The sequence below is a fragment of the Sycon ciliatum genome, chromosome 9, assembly GCF_964019385.1.
Source record: "Sycon ciliatum chromosome 9, ocSycCili1.1, whole genome shotgun sequence".
NCBI classification, from domain to species: Eukaryota; Metazoa; Porifera; class Calcarea; order Leucosolenida; family Sycettidae; genus Sycon; species Sycon ciliatum.
The window spans coordinates 9941405-9954648 of NC_088651.1; the positions used below are offsets into that span (position 1 = coordinate 9941405).

Below are 13244 nucleotides of genomic sequence, written 5' to 3' on the forward strand. Positions count from 1 at the left end.
CTGATGGAGTCGTTGCCGGGCATTGAGGTATCTGTAGTAGAAATCCTGAAAACATTGGCCGCATTTGTCTCGGAATCGGCTGATCGGGAGACGCGCCTAAACAAACGGGTTGACGAGCTGTCCAGGCAGCTCAAAGATGTGAATGAAGAGTTAGTGTCTCTCCGAGAATCCGCCATTGCCTTGCGAAAAGCTACCCCAAGGCAAGTTCAAACACAGCAGGGTACGGGTGCGGATCAACCTTCGCGTAGGCGTACCAAAGCAGGAAGTGCGGGTACAGGTACTCGAAAGCATGACACCACGATGTCCCGTAGCGTCCCCAGCAACATTTCCCGTAGCGGTGACGAGTGTGAAGAGGATGGCAGCGTCCCCTGCAACATCTCCCGTAGCAGTGACGAGTGTGAAGGGGATGGCGACCAAGATGCCATCCCCACCAAGTCCCAGACAGATGTGACAGAATCCAAGCCAATCTTCCATGTTATTGAGGATGACTCATGGAAGCTTGTCTCCTCAGAACGACCCAAAAACAAGCGTGCTGTGGTGTATGTGGGCAATATCGCCACAGATAGCACTGAGAGCCACTTCAGGCAATTTATCAAAACCAGGAGTGAGTTTCTGGGCGCCTCAATTCCTGTCCACACCTGCAGTGTATGGCTGTCAGAAAGTGGGCATGCTTCCGCAAGAGTGACCATCGATGCCACTTCACTCTCCACAGTGACAGCGCCCAACTTCTGGCCACGGCCCGTATACTGCAGGCCATGGAGGTTCTTAGAAACCAGCTCTGAGGGCAGCACCAGCAGTCGCAGCCACAGCAGCAGAAACAGCACCTCTGCCAGTGTTCTGACTAAACAGCAACAGCAACAACAGCAGCCGGGTTCAACGTCCTCCTCCTCCCCGCCGCCACCACCACCGCCGCCACCACCACCGGCAGACTTCATCTCCACTCCACTACACAGTGGCCAAAAACGGAGAAACTCCCACCTCTCCCCACCAGAGGCTGGAGACCTGAAGAGATCAAACGGATCTGCGCCACAACATGACCAGCATGATGCGCAGCCACCCCAGCAGGATGCCCAGTCCTCTCATGCCCAATGATGGATTCCAGACCTCTGCGACTGCTAGTGACTAATGCATTCAGCCTGAGCAACAAGATAGGTGCCCTGCAGCATGCAATCCTGCAGTATAATGTAGACGTGGCAATAGTAACAGAAACGAAGCTCTGCTCAGATAATTCCTCCCATGAGTTGACCATCCCAGGATACTCACCCCCTATAAGGAAGGATCGAGATGCCCATGGTGGCGGTGTGGCAGTGTGGGCTAGGAGTGAACTATCCATTACCCACCACGACGATAATGCCGTGATCACGAGCTCTTATGGATTTCCCTGGCAATGCACTCCGGAGCAAAGACTGTTCTGGGTGCGCTCTACCGGCCTGGCTCTTGTGCAGAGACAGACACCAGCCTGATGGACTACCTAGACAACACTTTGGATGATGTCCGCCGTCTTGGAAGCAATGTGATAATTGCAGGGGACTTCAACGTGCATAATTCAGCCTGGCTACAGAGTAGCAAGACTACCCGAGCCGGTGAATGCCTGGAGGAAGTCTGCGCAGCACATCATCTTGTCCAGCATGTCACCCAGCCAACCCGCGGCAACAATACTCTCGATCTTATCATCTCCGATTTCCCACACCCCGTATGCACCACAGCCTATGCACCACTTGGACGATCTGATCATGCCGTTATCATTGCCGAGTTTCTCCAACAGCATCCACGACGCGAAGATCCTGCTGTTCGACAGGTTTGGAAATACGCCCTTGCTGACTGGCACCACCTGAGAGCCTACCTCCGCAACATAGACTGGCCCGCCAAGATCCATGGGTGTGCGGAGCATTCCTGTCAGCGCGTAACTGATGTCATCATGCATGGAATGAAACAGTTCATACCATCCAAAGAGCTTGTGGTGTACCAATCCAACCCTGTATGGTGGACACCGGACTGTTCTAACGCCAATCATGCCAAGGAGCGGGCATGGAAGCTGTGGCGACGCAACCCCCGCAACGATAACCACAAGGTCCAGTACATCACAACTGTTAACCACGAAGTGGAAGCGTGTCATGCAGCGCGATTAGCACATCAACGTAGAATTCGCAACAAGCTTACTGCAGGTTCCCTCCGGGACAAAGAGTGGTGGTCAACCATCAAGAGCGCAGCAGGCAAGGGACGTTGCTCTGACATCCCCCTGCTGACCAACCCTGCAGGACAAGAGTTCCACTCTTCTCGTGAGAAAGCCGAGTGCTTTGCAGCGCATTTTGCGAACAAGTGTAGCCTTGGCAATAACGACCTCTGTGCTGCTGACCTGCCTGACCTGCAACGACCTGCCTATGCCACGCTAAAGCACATTCACTTCCGCGCAGCAACGGTCAAACGGCACTTGGCGAACTTGGCTGTATCAAAAGCAACTGGACCGGATGGCATCTCTGCTCGTGTGCTCAAGATGTGCTCATCTGAACTTGCAGACCCACTGGCAAAGCTCTTCGCCCTCTGCTTCTTAGCCGGTGTGCAACCTGGGGCATGGAAACTTGCCCATGTAGTCCCAGTTCACAAACGGTCCTCCAGATCGTTGGCATCTAACTACCGACCAATATCACTGCTAACGATCATGTCGAAAGTCATGGAGGGCATTGTAAACACGCAACTGGTTAACTACCTAGAGAAGCATGAGGTGTTGCCAAACAGCCAGTTTGGATTCCGACGTGGTAGAGGAACCGCAGATATCTTAACGGCTCTCCAACATGAATGGGTCCACACCATAAGTACTGGCGGTTGTGTCCAGGTCCTCGCCGTGGATATTGCCGGTGCGTTTGACCGGGTATCGCACACAGGAGTGCTGTACAAAGCAATGCAGGCCGGCGTCGACGGACGCCTGCTTGTATGGCTACAGGACTACCTCACCAACCGAAACATCCGCGTTGTGGTTGGAGGCCAGACGTCAGATGCTCAACCCATCCAGGCTGGTGTCCCCCAAGGCAGCATCCTAGGACCCAGCCTCTTCCTTCTATACACCTGTGACATTGAACAATGTTTAACTCCAGGAACACAGCTGAGCAGCTTTGCAGACGACACCACACTCTACAGCTTAGTACAGCCAACTGACGATCTCCAACAGTCCACCGCCTCCCTCCAAGGGTCCCTCAACAGTCTTGAGGAGTGGGGCCGCAAGTGGCGTATCTGTTTTGAGCCAGCCAAGACACAGCGCATGACTCTACATCGCAAGCACGTTCCTCCCTGCACTCCACCAGTCACCTTTGGAGGTGAAGCACTCCAGGAGACAGATACCCTGAAGCTGCTGGGAGTCATGCTTGACCCTACTCTCTCCCACAGAGCGCACACTCGCAGTGTTGCACTGCGCGCCTCCCAAAGGCTGGGTTTCCTACGAAAGGCAGCACCCATCCTGGACGACCATGGTCGAGTGACGGTCTACAAGGGATTCGTGCGACCCCTACTTGAATATGCCCCACTGGCCTGGTCGAGCGCAGCCGCAACTAACATGGCCCAGCTGGACAAGGTTCAGCAACGTGCCCTGCATTTCCTGGGACCTGGAACCATCCTCCAAAGTCTCCAGCTTCGTCGGATGGTGGCAGCCCTGTCATACTTGTTCAAGCTGCACTACATTCCAGGGCCTCCCCAGGTAAAGGCCATGCTGCCACCAACCAAGCCCCTGCCGTAGCTAGCATGTGCACACGGCAAAAACGTCAGACGCACCATGCCTTTCAGGTGAAGTGGACACCCCCTCGCACAGCCCCTGACTACCTCCTGTGATCCTTCCCCTTCTCCGCCATCACACCCTGGAACAACCTGCCTGCGGACCTCCTGCTTCACGAGCCTCATTCAAGACGCCTCCAAACCTTCAAGGTCAACGTATGTAAGGATCTAATCCGAAAGAGATGGCTGTGGTCCACACAGTACCTGTGACGATGATATTGAGATTTGAGACCCATTTAGTATTTACCTCTCTACTACTACTTGCTTATTATGATTATTGTTCTCTTTCTTCATTAATTTTTCCCTTCTGGTTTAGTCATTACACGTATTTATATTATTTGGTGCAATACTAGCGCCCCTTTCTCGCACCAAATTATTATTTTTGCTACCTGACCATGCAACCCCCCCCCTTTTTTTCGATGCCAGGTTGCAACGCTAACGCCGAGACCCCTGGTCGGTCGAGTTGCTCTCTGTACATCGGCACGTCGTCCCTACATCCCCTGTGTCTTGTCTTGTGTTTGTCTCCACATGTCTCTTTGTAGGGCTGTGTTCCCAATAAAATAAAAATAAATAAAATATATACCCTATAAAAACCTCATATATACCACCACAATATACACTCCTTTTTAGAGATTGGAGGAAACTAGCTTCAAAGTGTTATCAAATCACCTAGGCAGAAGGGGATGGGTGAGAACGCTTACGCTTTAACTTCTTGCGAGCGACAGCAGCACCCTCTGTGTGAATATTGAAAACAATGGAGCTGCCATTCAAAGTGGTTGAAGCAGCATTTAGATAAGGGGAAACAGCAGAAGAAGTACACTGAACAGCAGAGGAAACAGAACTCTGAGCAGTAGAAGAACAGCTCTGAACAGGGGTGGGTGTAACAGGCTGCCCAGAATGGTTTGACATGTCAGCAAGAGGCGGTCTCAAATCAATAGCTTCAGCCATGGAACAGGAATCTTTCAAGGTGGGCCTTTCATAAGCGGTAAGACATTGAACATTTCAATGCTCAGAAACGGAACAAATTCGCCTATCATCTACTCCACATTTCTTCTACGTTTGGTAATAGATGTTGCTCTTACACAGTGATTCGTATAAAGCATGGACAAATTAGCATCTGCAGACAAACGCTTCATCATACCAGATAAAATATTGTGCGAGAGAGGCATTTTTATGAATCAGCAGTTGGCAGAATCGGCCATCTCACCTGATAGCGCTCGCTGGAACAAGCGGTTTTCATCGTAATGTAGCCTGGACAGATAGCGCTTGATTGCCGAGAGCTGAAACTCATCACGGATTACACCAGCAGAAGACCAGTCAGAGCCTTGAAGTCCGCCTTGGTGGTTTTGGAAACAAATGATGCTGCGATCCGCAAGACTTCCTGGCCATTGATGGTCGTGAATTGGAGATCGTCCTTTGTCAGCTGTCCTTGCATTTCTCTACCCCTCAAACAGAAGTGGATGGTTAGCTGGAACCACACGAATTACATCACCTTGCCCACATCCATTGTCTCCAGTACATCGGAGAAGTATTCTCTTGGAAGAGACCAGTCCTTTTCGCATAGCGGTTGCTTGTGTTGAACTGTAGGCTTGTGACCATCGCGTTTGCGTGCTTTCAACTCTCCGTACAGGACTTTGTTCGCCCTTGAGAAAGTAATGTCGTTGAAGATGTTGATCTGCCTCGAGAATGATGATATGTGACGCTGAAGAGCACCACATGCAGATTGAAGACTGTTTTTTGCAAACCCAGAACCATCCTTCTTCTTTGCATTCGTGTAGAAGGACGAGAGAACATCACAAAGTCTTTCACTTGTGACTGTTTTGAACTCAAAGATACCTAAAGGCCCGTCACCACTCAAACAAAACTCATCAAACAATCGCAGCCAGGACTGAGTAGACACGCGAGTGTTCTTGGGAACACCCTCAGCTATTAGCTTGGTCTGGTCATCATCGCTGATAGACCCGAAAACACGCTTCTGAGGAGCTGGTCACTCATTGTTCTAGAAAACAAGAAGCACGAAAACACTAACCGAACCCAGGAGAGACACAGAAGGAATGAGTACTTAGCAGCTAGTGTGGCCAGTTTTACTTTCTGTTTTGGCCCCCAGGAAAACTGGACGCGTTTCTAAGCAACAAGGAAAACACAGCGTGTTCTCCAAGGTCGTCACTCCCTAATGTTCTGATTTCAACTACTTTCGGAGGTGAAGCTCTGCAGACTTCCACTGCGCAGACTCAAAAATCGCTCCTTTTTTAAAAAAGTGCAATGAAAGAAGAATGAGTTGACTGTCAGTTTGTACGAAGGTCAGCATAAGTATACTACATCCCAACAGTACGCTTGTACGTGAAATATAAACCATCATGCAAACCTCGCCTGCGCCGTTTGTATATCGGTTTATATTTCACGTACAAGCGTAATGTTGCGATGTATGTATATGTTATCGCATGGTTGCGAGGGCCTTAAGGCATATTATTGCCCCGAGAGGTAAGCCCGAGGTCCGTAGGCCCGAGGGCTAACCTGGAGGGGCAATAATATGCCATAAGGCCCGCAGCAACCATGCGATAACAAATTCATCACATGGCCCACAGAGCAGACCATTGGGCTGCTGTTGAAACTAGCCCAAATGCCAGCACATTATGACCACAATTTATATTGATGTGCTATCATTATCAGAAAAGTCTTCTGCAGGCCATCAGAGAGTATACAGTACTGAAAGGCGGAGACAGAAAAACGTGCCGGTACGGCATCGTCATAGCAATAGACGTGGCAACCACAATGAAACACAGCAGAATCATAATTTCAGTTGAAAAATTAAGAGTACTCCCACAAAGAGTTTCTTCATGTTTACATGTGTATCAGGAAGTTGTCAAATACAGTACTACAAGTATTTGACGCATCCCTGGTGTGTAATTCTGGGGACAATTTTTTTCTTTTTTTCAGCTCCAGACAGCTTTATTTTTCATTGCAAAACATTCCTCAATTGTTGTGTTCGTTGTTCAAGAAAAGGCGAAGACAGAGGACAGATGAGCCTGGTAAGCGTTGCGCGTGGCACAGGAAGACCACACACAGGTAGTTACTTTGCGAGGATCTGAAAACGCACGATGCTGAGTTGAATTTGTGTTATTTCAAATAATTGTTTGTGATCACAGTACCACATCGAGCAGAACTGAATCCTATCCACAATCTTACCGACGGTCAGGCTACCAACATGACTGAACAAATGATCCCTGCAAGCACCACATGGCGGAAGTCGGAGGCCATGTCCATTGCCGGGACATCCATCTGAAAAGAATTCCATCTTCGTCTCGATGCTACACTGCAACTATCGTAGAGTCGTACAGTCTACAGAGTACGTAGTCACGCGATCACTGAAATAAATTATTTTATTGCGGGCATTATTTTAAAAGCATGTCCGCGTAGGTGGCGAGGGTGCCACTTTCGCTTATGCCATTCAGGACCGATGTCTTAAGAGTAATACGATACAATGAAATGGCAGAAGTGACGTCAACAAAAGCAGTTAGTAACAACACCAACAGGACTAATGGAAAACTTCATCCAAACTCATTCCAAAGTATAAAATAAAATAGAGTATGCATACAACATGTCTGGCGGAATCACGTGGATCACGAGGATCAGTCTTGTTAGGTGGCGCGGGCTCCACGCCATGCACGTCGGTCCGCTGCCAGCGTGCGGACTGCGTCAGCATCTAGCGGCTGGTGGAGGGTCCATGCCATGATGACAGTTCCGTCTGCAAAACCGTTACCAAAGTCGTATTGCGGGCAAATAAACTATTTTTTTGCGGGCAATATCGCATATTATTGCCCGTGGCGGGAGTGGTGCTGATTCGCTGGAGTTTGGGCAACAATCACGTGCCATGTGGTAATATATGGCCCAGTATCAGCGAGAATCGACCTTCAGGTGAAAATCATTTCTTGCAGAAAAAATCATTTTCTGCCACGGCAAAAAAACTCTTGCTTTGCTGTGCACATCCAAACAAAAATTAGTTCATGGTGACAACGAAAGCTTTTGACTGTCCTACAAGTGTAGTAGCAGCGTTCGCTCACGATGGCCAACTGCCGTCCATCTCTGCCAGATGTCATTGGACTTCCTAGGTAGGAATCGTCGCGTCTGGTAGAGCACGACGACAGTCCTCACAAGATGTTTTTGTCGACGCCCAATTCCTATTTCGTGACGAAAAATTCAACTTGATTTAGGCGCTCCGCCAAAGGAGATGTGTGCTGGTGAAAGTACTTTCTGACATCTGGAAATCCTCGTAGGGCCCTTTTGATTTTAGTACAGCTCCGCTGGGGGGAAATACTCAATGAGTAGAAACTAGTGAGGCGACGGCAACAGAAGCAGTTGAACTGAAAAGTCCTGGATCAACTCGAGCACGGACGAAAGAGCGCTGCCACTACAGTCCATTTCAAAACTATAGACGCGTGAACTCATACGTACGAGTCGTACGTACTGTAGCGCACAACAGCCGTGAGTTTTGCATGAGTGTTTTCTGGTTTTCAGATGTGTTTTCAGGTTTTTCTTCGTCGCCGCGGGAAATACAAAAGATGCAAAACACGAAAAATCGCAAATGAAAAGGTGTGAGGAAAGTCTCAAAAGAAATGAAAGTCTCAAATGAGTCTTCTTCTTGTTTGCATTTTCTGAGTGCCTGACTGTAATGGCTTCCAAGGCCCGTAAGAATCTCAGTGATGCCGAGAAAGATATGATTAGTCGTGTTCATTGTTTCTTCGAACAAGAGCTGGATTTTGATTGACGCTCGAGTATCCGAAATCCTCGTCGTCGAACTCACCTTGCAACTGGCGTGAGTGAAACCATTGTCACTCGTTGTGTCAGGCGAAGGGAACAGGGAGGCTCAAATCAAATCAAAAAGAGAAATATAATTATCATCCCTACTGTATTTCACCCAACAACAAGATCCAAAACAAGCAGAAAAGAAGAGAAAAAATGGCAGGAGGCGTGATGGGATTCGAATGCCCCACACTTGTACTGGAAATCACGGATCGAAACCATGGGGCTACCAGGACCCGTACAAAAATGCACCCGCGATAGTCTGGGCGCAGCACTGTCTCAGCAGGAGCAAAAATCCGAAACAAACTGGTCAAACCCTTAAAACAAACTGGTCAAACCCTTCAAAACAGAAATAACATGTAAAACCGGAAAACCTGGCCTAAAAATAAACTTCAATTGAAGCGAAAACAAAGCCTATATAGCCAGAATTGTGAAGCGATGCAGAGACGGAATCTGGAGAAAAAACTAAAAAATATTTAAATAAATCCCATCGAATTTTGCAAAACACTACGCGTCTATAGTTTTGAAATGGACTGTAGTGACATGGTCTGCCGCCCTGGACTCCGCGAGGAACACCAAAACCCTAGGATGGGGCAAGAGCTGAACTAAGTACTTGTGTCAAGTTGTGATTGATGAGGTAAGAACTCTTTGCGCTCAGTGCTGGAATCATGGCACACTGACGCGTATGCTGCCACTTTCCCACAGAGCTCAAATTTCACAGAGGTGCAGCAGAACAATGATGGACTACCTCTAAATCGTGTACGAGATGAAATGTGTGGTGTTAGAATGTTGTGTCTGTGTCATATCCCCTGTGGGATGCACAGACTCGTACTCCAGGTATAGTTGTAGCCACCCTCCCTCCTGTTCTGGACTTCTGCGGATTATCAGCAGACTTGGGATGGTGTTCAAGCATGTTCCGAATAAGAACTGTGTTGCGGAGTCACGCTTATGCTATTTCTAGTAGTTCTACGACAAACTCCATTTCACTTTGTTTCTCTCTCTCTCGACCATTCCCCCAAGCAGGGATAAACAGCAAAAAAAAGCAAAGAAGGAGCCGCGCGTACGGCACATGCAGGGCCATGTGCGCAACCTACGACAAATTAGAGTAAGGAGCCATACGGGCAGATTATCTCCTTGCTGCGCTGCCGCCTTGGTTTTGCCCTGGTGCGTTGTGGTGCTATGTGCCTGCGTGGCTCAAGGAGCATGTTTGCTCCTGCTGTGCCTGAGTCCCCTGCTGTGCTAGTGGCGGCGGAGGCACGCATCCAGTGAACCTGCACAGTGCAGTGATCCTACTGAGTGACAGACTCTGTAAATACTGTATCTGATGATTCGTTTTAAGTGTTGATTCTTCACAAAATGTGTTATTTTGCCCGTGCAAGAGGCTTTTAAAAAAAAATAAAAAAAATTAGCAGCAGCGCTGGTACAACAGAAATGTACAAACGCCAGAAACGTAAAGGTCATGAACCCATACGAACCCCTGCCGGCGTGGACAGGGTGGCTACAGCTATAAACGAACTCATATCGAGCCAAGAAAGATACGTAGAGGATAATACCCAAGTACGAGGGTGTTACCTCCCGAATATCATCCCGACTGCGTAGCAGGAGGGATGATATGAGGGTACGGTAAAACCCGAGTACGCGGGTCAATATCCTACTTATCCCAGGTACATCTACGCATTTTGGGGATCGACGCAACTGCGTTCTGAATACAATTACCAGGGTACAGCTATACCAAAAACAAGGTGCTGCCTTTCTTTTCAATCCAGTCAAGGTTTGAGAGCGATGGAGCTCGGGAGACAAGTTGCATTTTAGTAGTTGGACTAGAGAATGGACGAAGATTGCACTGTTATGATACATAGTCATTTGGTTCAAAGTAAGGGCCATACTTCAAAGTCACGGCGAGATACCACGTCATTATGTATGCCAGTATGGAGGCTGGTGCTGACTTCCTTGTCATTGGATCGGCGTGGAACTTTCAACGGTTTGTGATCTTTGCTGAACACTGTCCGCAGTGGTCCGTGCAGGCAGTAACCACATTGTACATATTGCCGGACATTGGCACCAGTGAGTAAAGTGCATTTCGTTGTATCAAGACTCTTCGTTGTATCACTATAACGGCCACTATGCAATCAGAAGAACGTTGATCTTATGGTTGATAAATATGGTGGTAAAGACACACCTGGCAATATGGCGGTAAACACACGCCTGCCCACACACGCTCTCTAGGCTGCAAAGTTCTGGCACAGAGCTCTCCTTCTCACCACCACCACCATCAGTTCGCGCCTGGCGCCTGGTCGATGCATGGCTGGCGGTATCCGGCATAGCAGGCTGGTACATCAAGTAGCGCATGGCACAAAGATGATGACACAGCAACGACATAGCTCGATTGCGACGTACGTTTCGTCCCCGCTCTAAAACGTTGATCTTGTTATAATTATTATAGGCATACTGGATGTGTAGCAGCATCTACGTTTTAGATTGTTCTTGTGGTAATCGTACTGGATACAGTGTCATGATAATCACTGCAGGTCACATCTTGCATCCATATCTTAACTACATCACACATGGATTGCTGAGCTCTTCTTCTTTCACACTGTTGAATATTCTGTACACGATTTTTCCTCTCACTTTCACGTCTTGTACTTTTCGTGTTGTTACGGTATCTCTCCTTGCAATTAGTAATATTCACTCGGATGGTGATACTTTGTGTAGTTTTCGAGTTTAAAAAGAGTGAATTAGAACAGATGCACTTCGAAGTCTCCTTTGTGTCGTAGTGTTGAGTTGAATAATACGGAGGATTAGCAAGACGAAATTCGCGTTCGCGTTCGCTCTCCAAGGAAAGTCGAACTCAGTGACGGAATTCGCGTTATGAGAAGGATTAGCAAACAGAATTCGCACATGCATGACGTTGACACGACGTACATTGCGTACAGACAGTACAGCGTGGTAAATTTATGACTGCCCTGACACGAATCCGCGATTCGTGTTCCGACTACTTTTCCGAACGAAAAATGCGAAAGTACGCAATCCAGTTCGCGAACTGAAAAATGTTTGCGAATGCGAACACGAATTTCGTCTTGCTAATCCTCCGTAATGATTGGAGTTCGTTGTTTGTTTGTGTGGAATTTGGTTTTGGACTTAGTCGCGTAGGTAAGTTCTCTCCGTTTACTTTTACTGTACCGACGGTACACTCTGCATTGGCATACTCCCACCCTCTCACGGTTCTGTGTAGTATATTTTGTCGCTGGGTTTCTGATTGAAAGGACTCCAGTGGCAAGATGCATTGCATCGAATCGAGAGGGGGTGGGGGCATGCCAATGCAGGGTGCACCGTAGGTACGGTAAAAGTGAACCCAGTTAATAATGAATATCATCCCGCGCGGGATTGTATTGGCTATTATTTCCCGGTCAGCGAGGCTCCTGATTGGCTGAAACAGGCATAGCAGCTCGCCTTGGCCTAGCACCTGGACTTGTAAAGATTAATTTTGCAAGTCTTCAATCATGTTTGCATGTACTCACTATCCATGGATCCAGCCATGTGGCGTGAACAGATTGCTTGACGTGAAAGGTAGCGAGCCGTACGCGGACGTGTCTGACACGTGAAACGAAAAGGTTTTTTGGTGGGTAGTCGGCACAAAATTAAGTGACGGTCCCTTTAGTCCTTCGCTTCGCAGTGTTCTTCTAAACGATGGTCCGTTACACTCACACTTATAGTACACTTACCAGTACTCCCGTAGAAAGAGTGAAACTGTAATACCCTAGATGGTTCAGCATGTGCTTGTCAACAGTGCTTGCCAAGAACTTGACAACAGAAGTAGCATTGTGGCTACAGGCATCCTTCAGTAACCTTGCCTGCAAGAAAACATAACACAGCACAGTAGAACACAGTGCACTAAAGTTAATAACAAACAACAGAGCAGAGAGCACTAAACAACTAGTCTTTTAAGTACTAACGAAAAGAATACCTCGCCATGAAACAATTCAGCATGCCAAATAGCAAATGACTATAATAAATATACAGTGAAATCTGTCTAAGTTGACCCCTCAAGGGGCGAGAAAAAGTGGTTGCCGTGGCCAGGTGGTCTTCTTATCCAGGTTCAGTGGGTCACGGGACCATTTCCACGTCAATTGACATAATACATGTGATAATATCACATGTATTATGTCAATTGACGTATTATATTATTTTGCTCAGTGTATCACAGTGCACCCACCTATGCCACTTTAGTTTAGGCTACCATGACACATGACTCATGACTCATGAGTCATGAGTCATGTGCCTGGGGTCCTCAGACCTGTCGAGGGTCATGCATGCACCATGTTAATGTACATCTACACTTCCTGCACTGATGTGTAGATCTACCATGCATGGTGCACTCTGTATACATATGCATGTACTAGCAGGGTGCAACATGGTCGCGAGTGGATGGTCGTCCGTCGCATTGAGCGAGTGGTCGCCTTACCGAGCTGTTTTGAATGTGAATGCGTCCTGTTATGTTCGTTCGAGCTCACATAAACAAACGACATTGGAGAGATGAAACTTGAGTTGTCACCAAGACTACTTAGTAAACTAAAAGAACAATGATCCGTCATCACCAAAAACTCTAGAACAGATACGGTAGAGATTCCCCCAAGGCAATCTCCACACGTGACCTGATACAGATATTGTACACATACATCACA

The 13244-nt window shown here is 48.0% G+C and overlaps 1 protein-coding gene across 1 annotated transcript in view; it reads right to left on the minus strand.

The window, feature by feature from the left end:
* Positions 1-13244, minus strand: part of LOC135824246 (ankyrin repeat, PH and SEC7 domain containing protein secG-like) — a 56989-nt gene that overhangs the window by 26677 nt on the left and 17068 nt on the right. The window contains exon 3 of the mRNA XM_065336976.1: positions 12285-12413. Within this exon, the coding sequence (XP_065193048.1) occupies positions 12285-12413 (129 nt within the window). The remainder of the gene's footprint in view (positions 1-12284; positions 12414-13244) is intronic.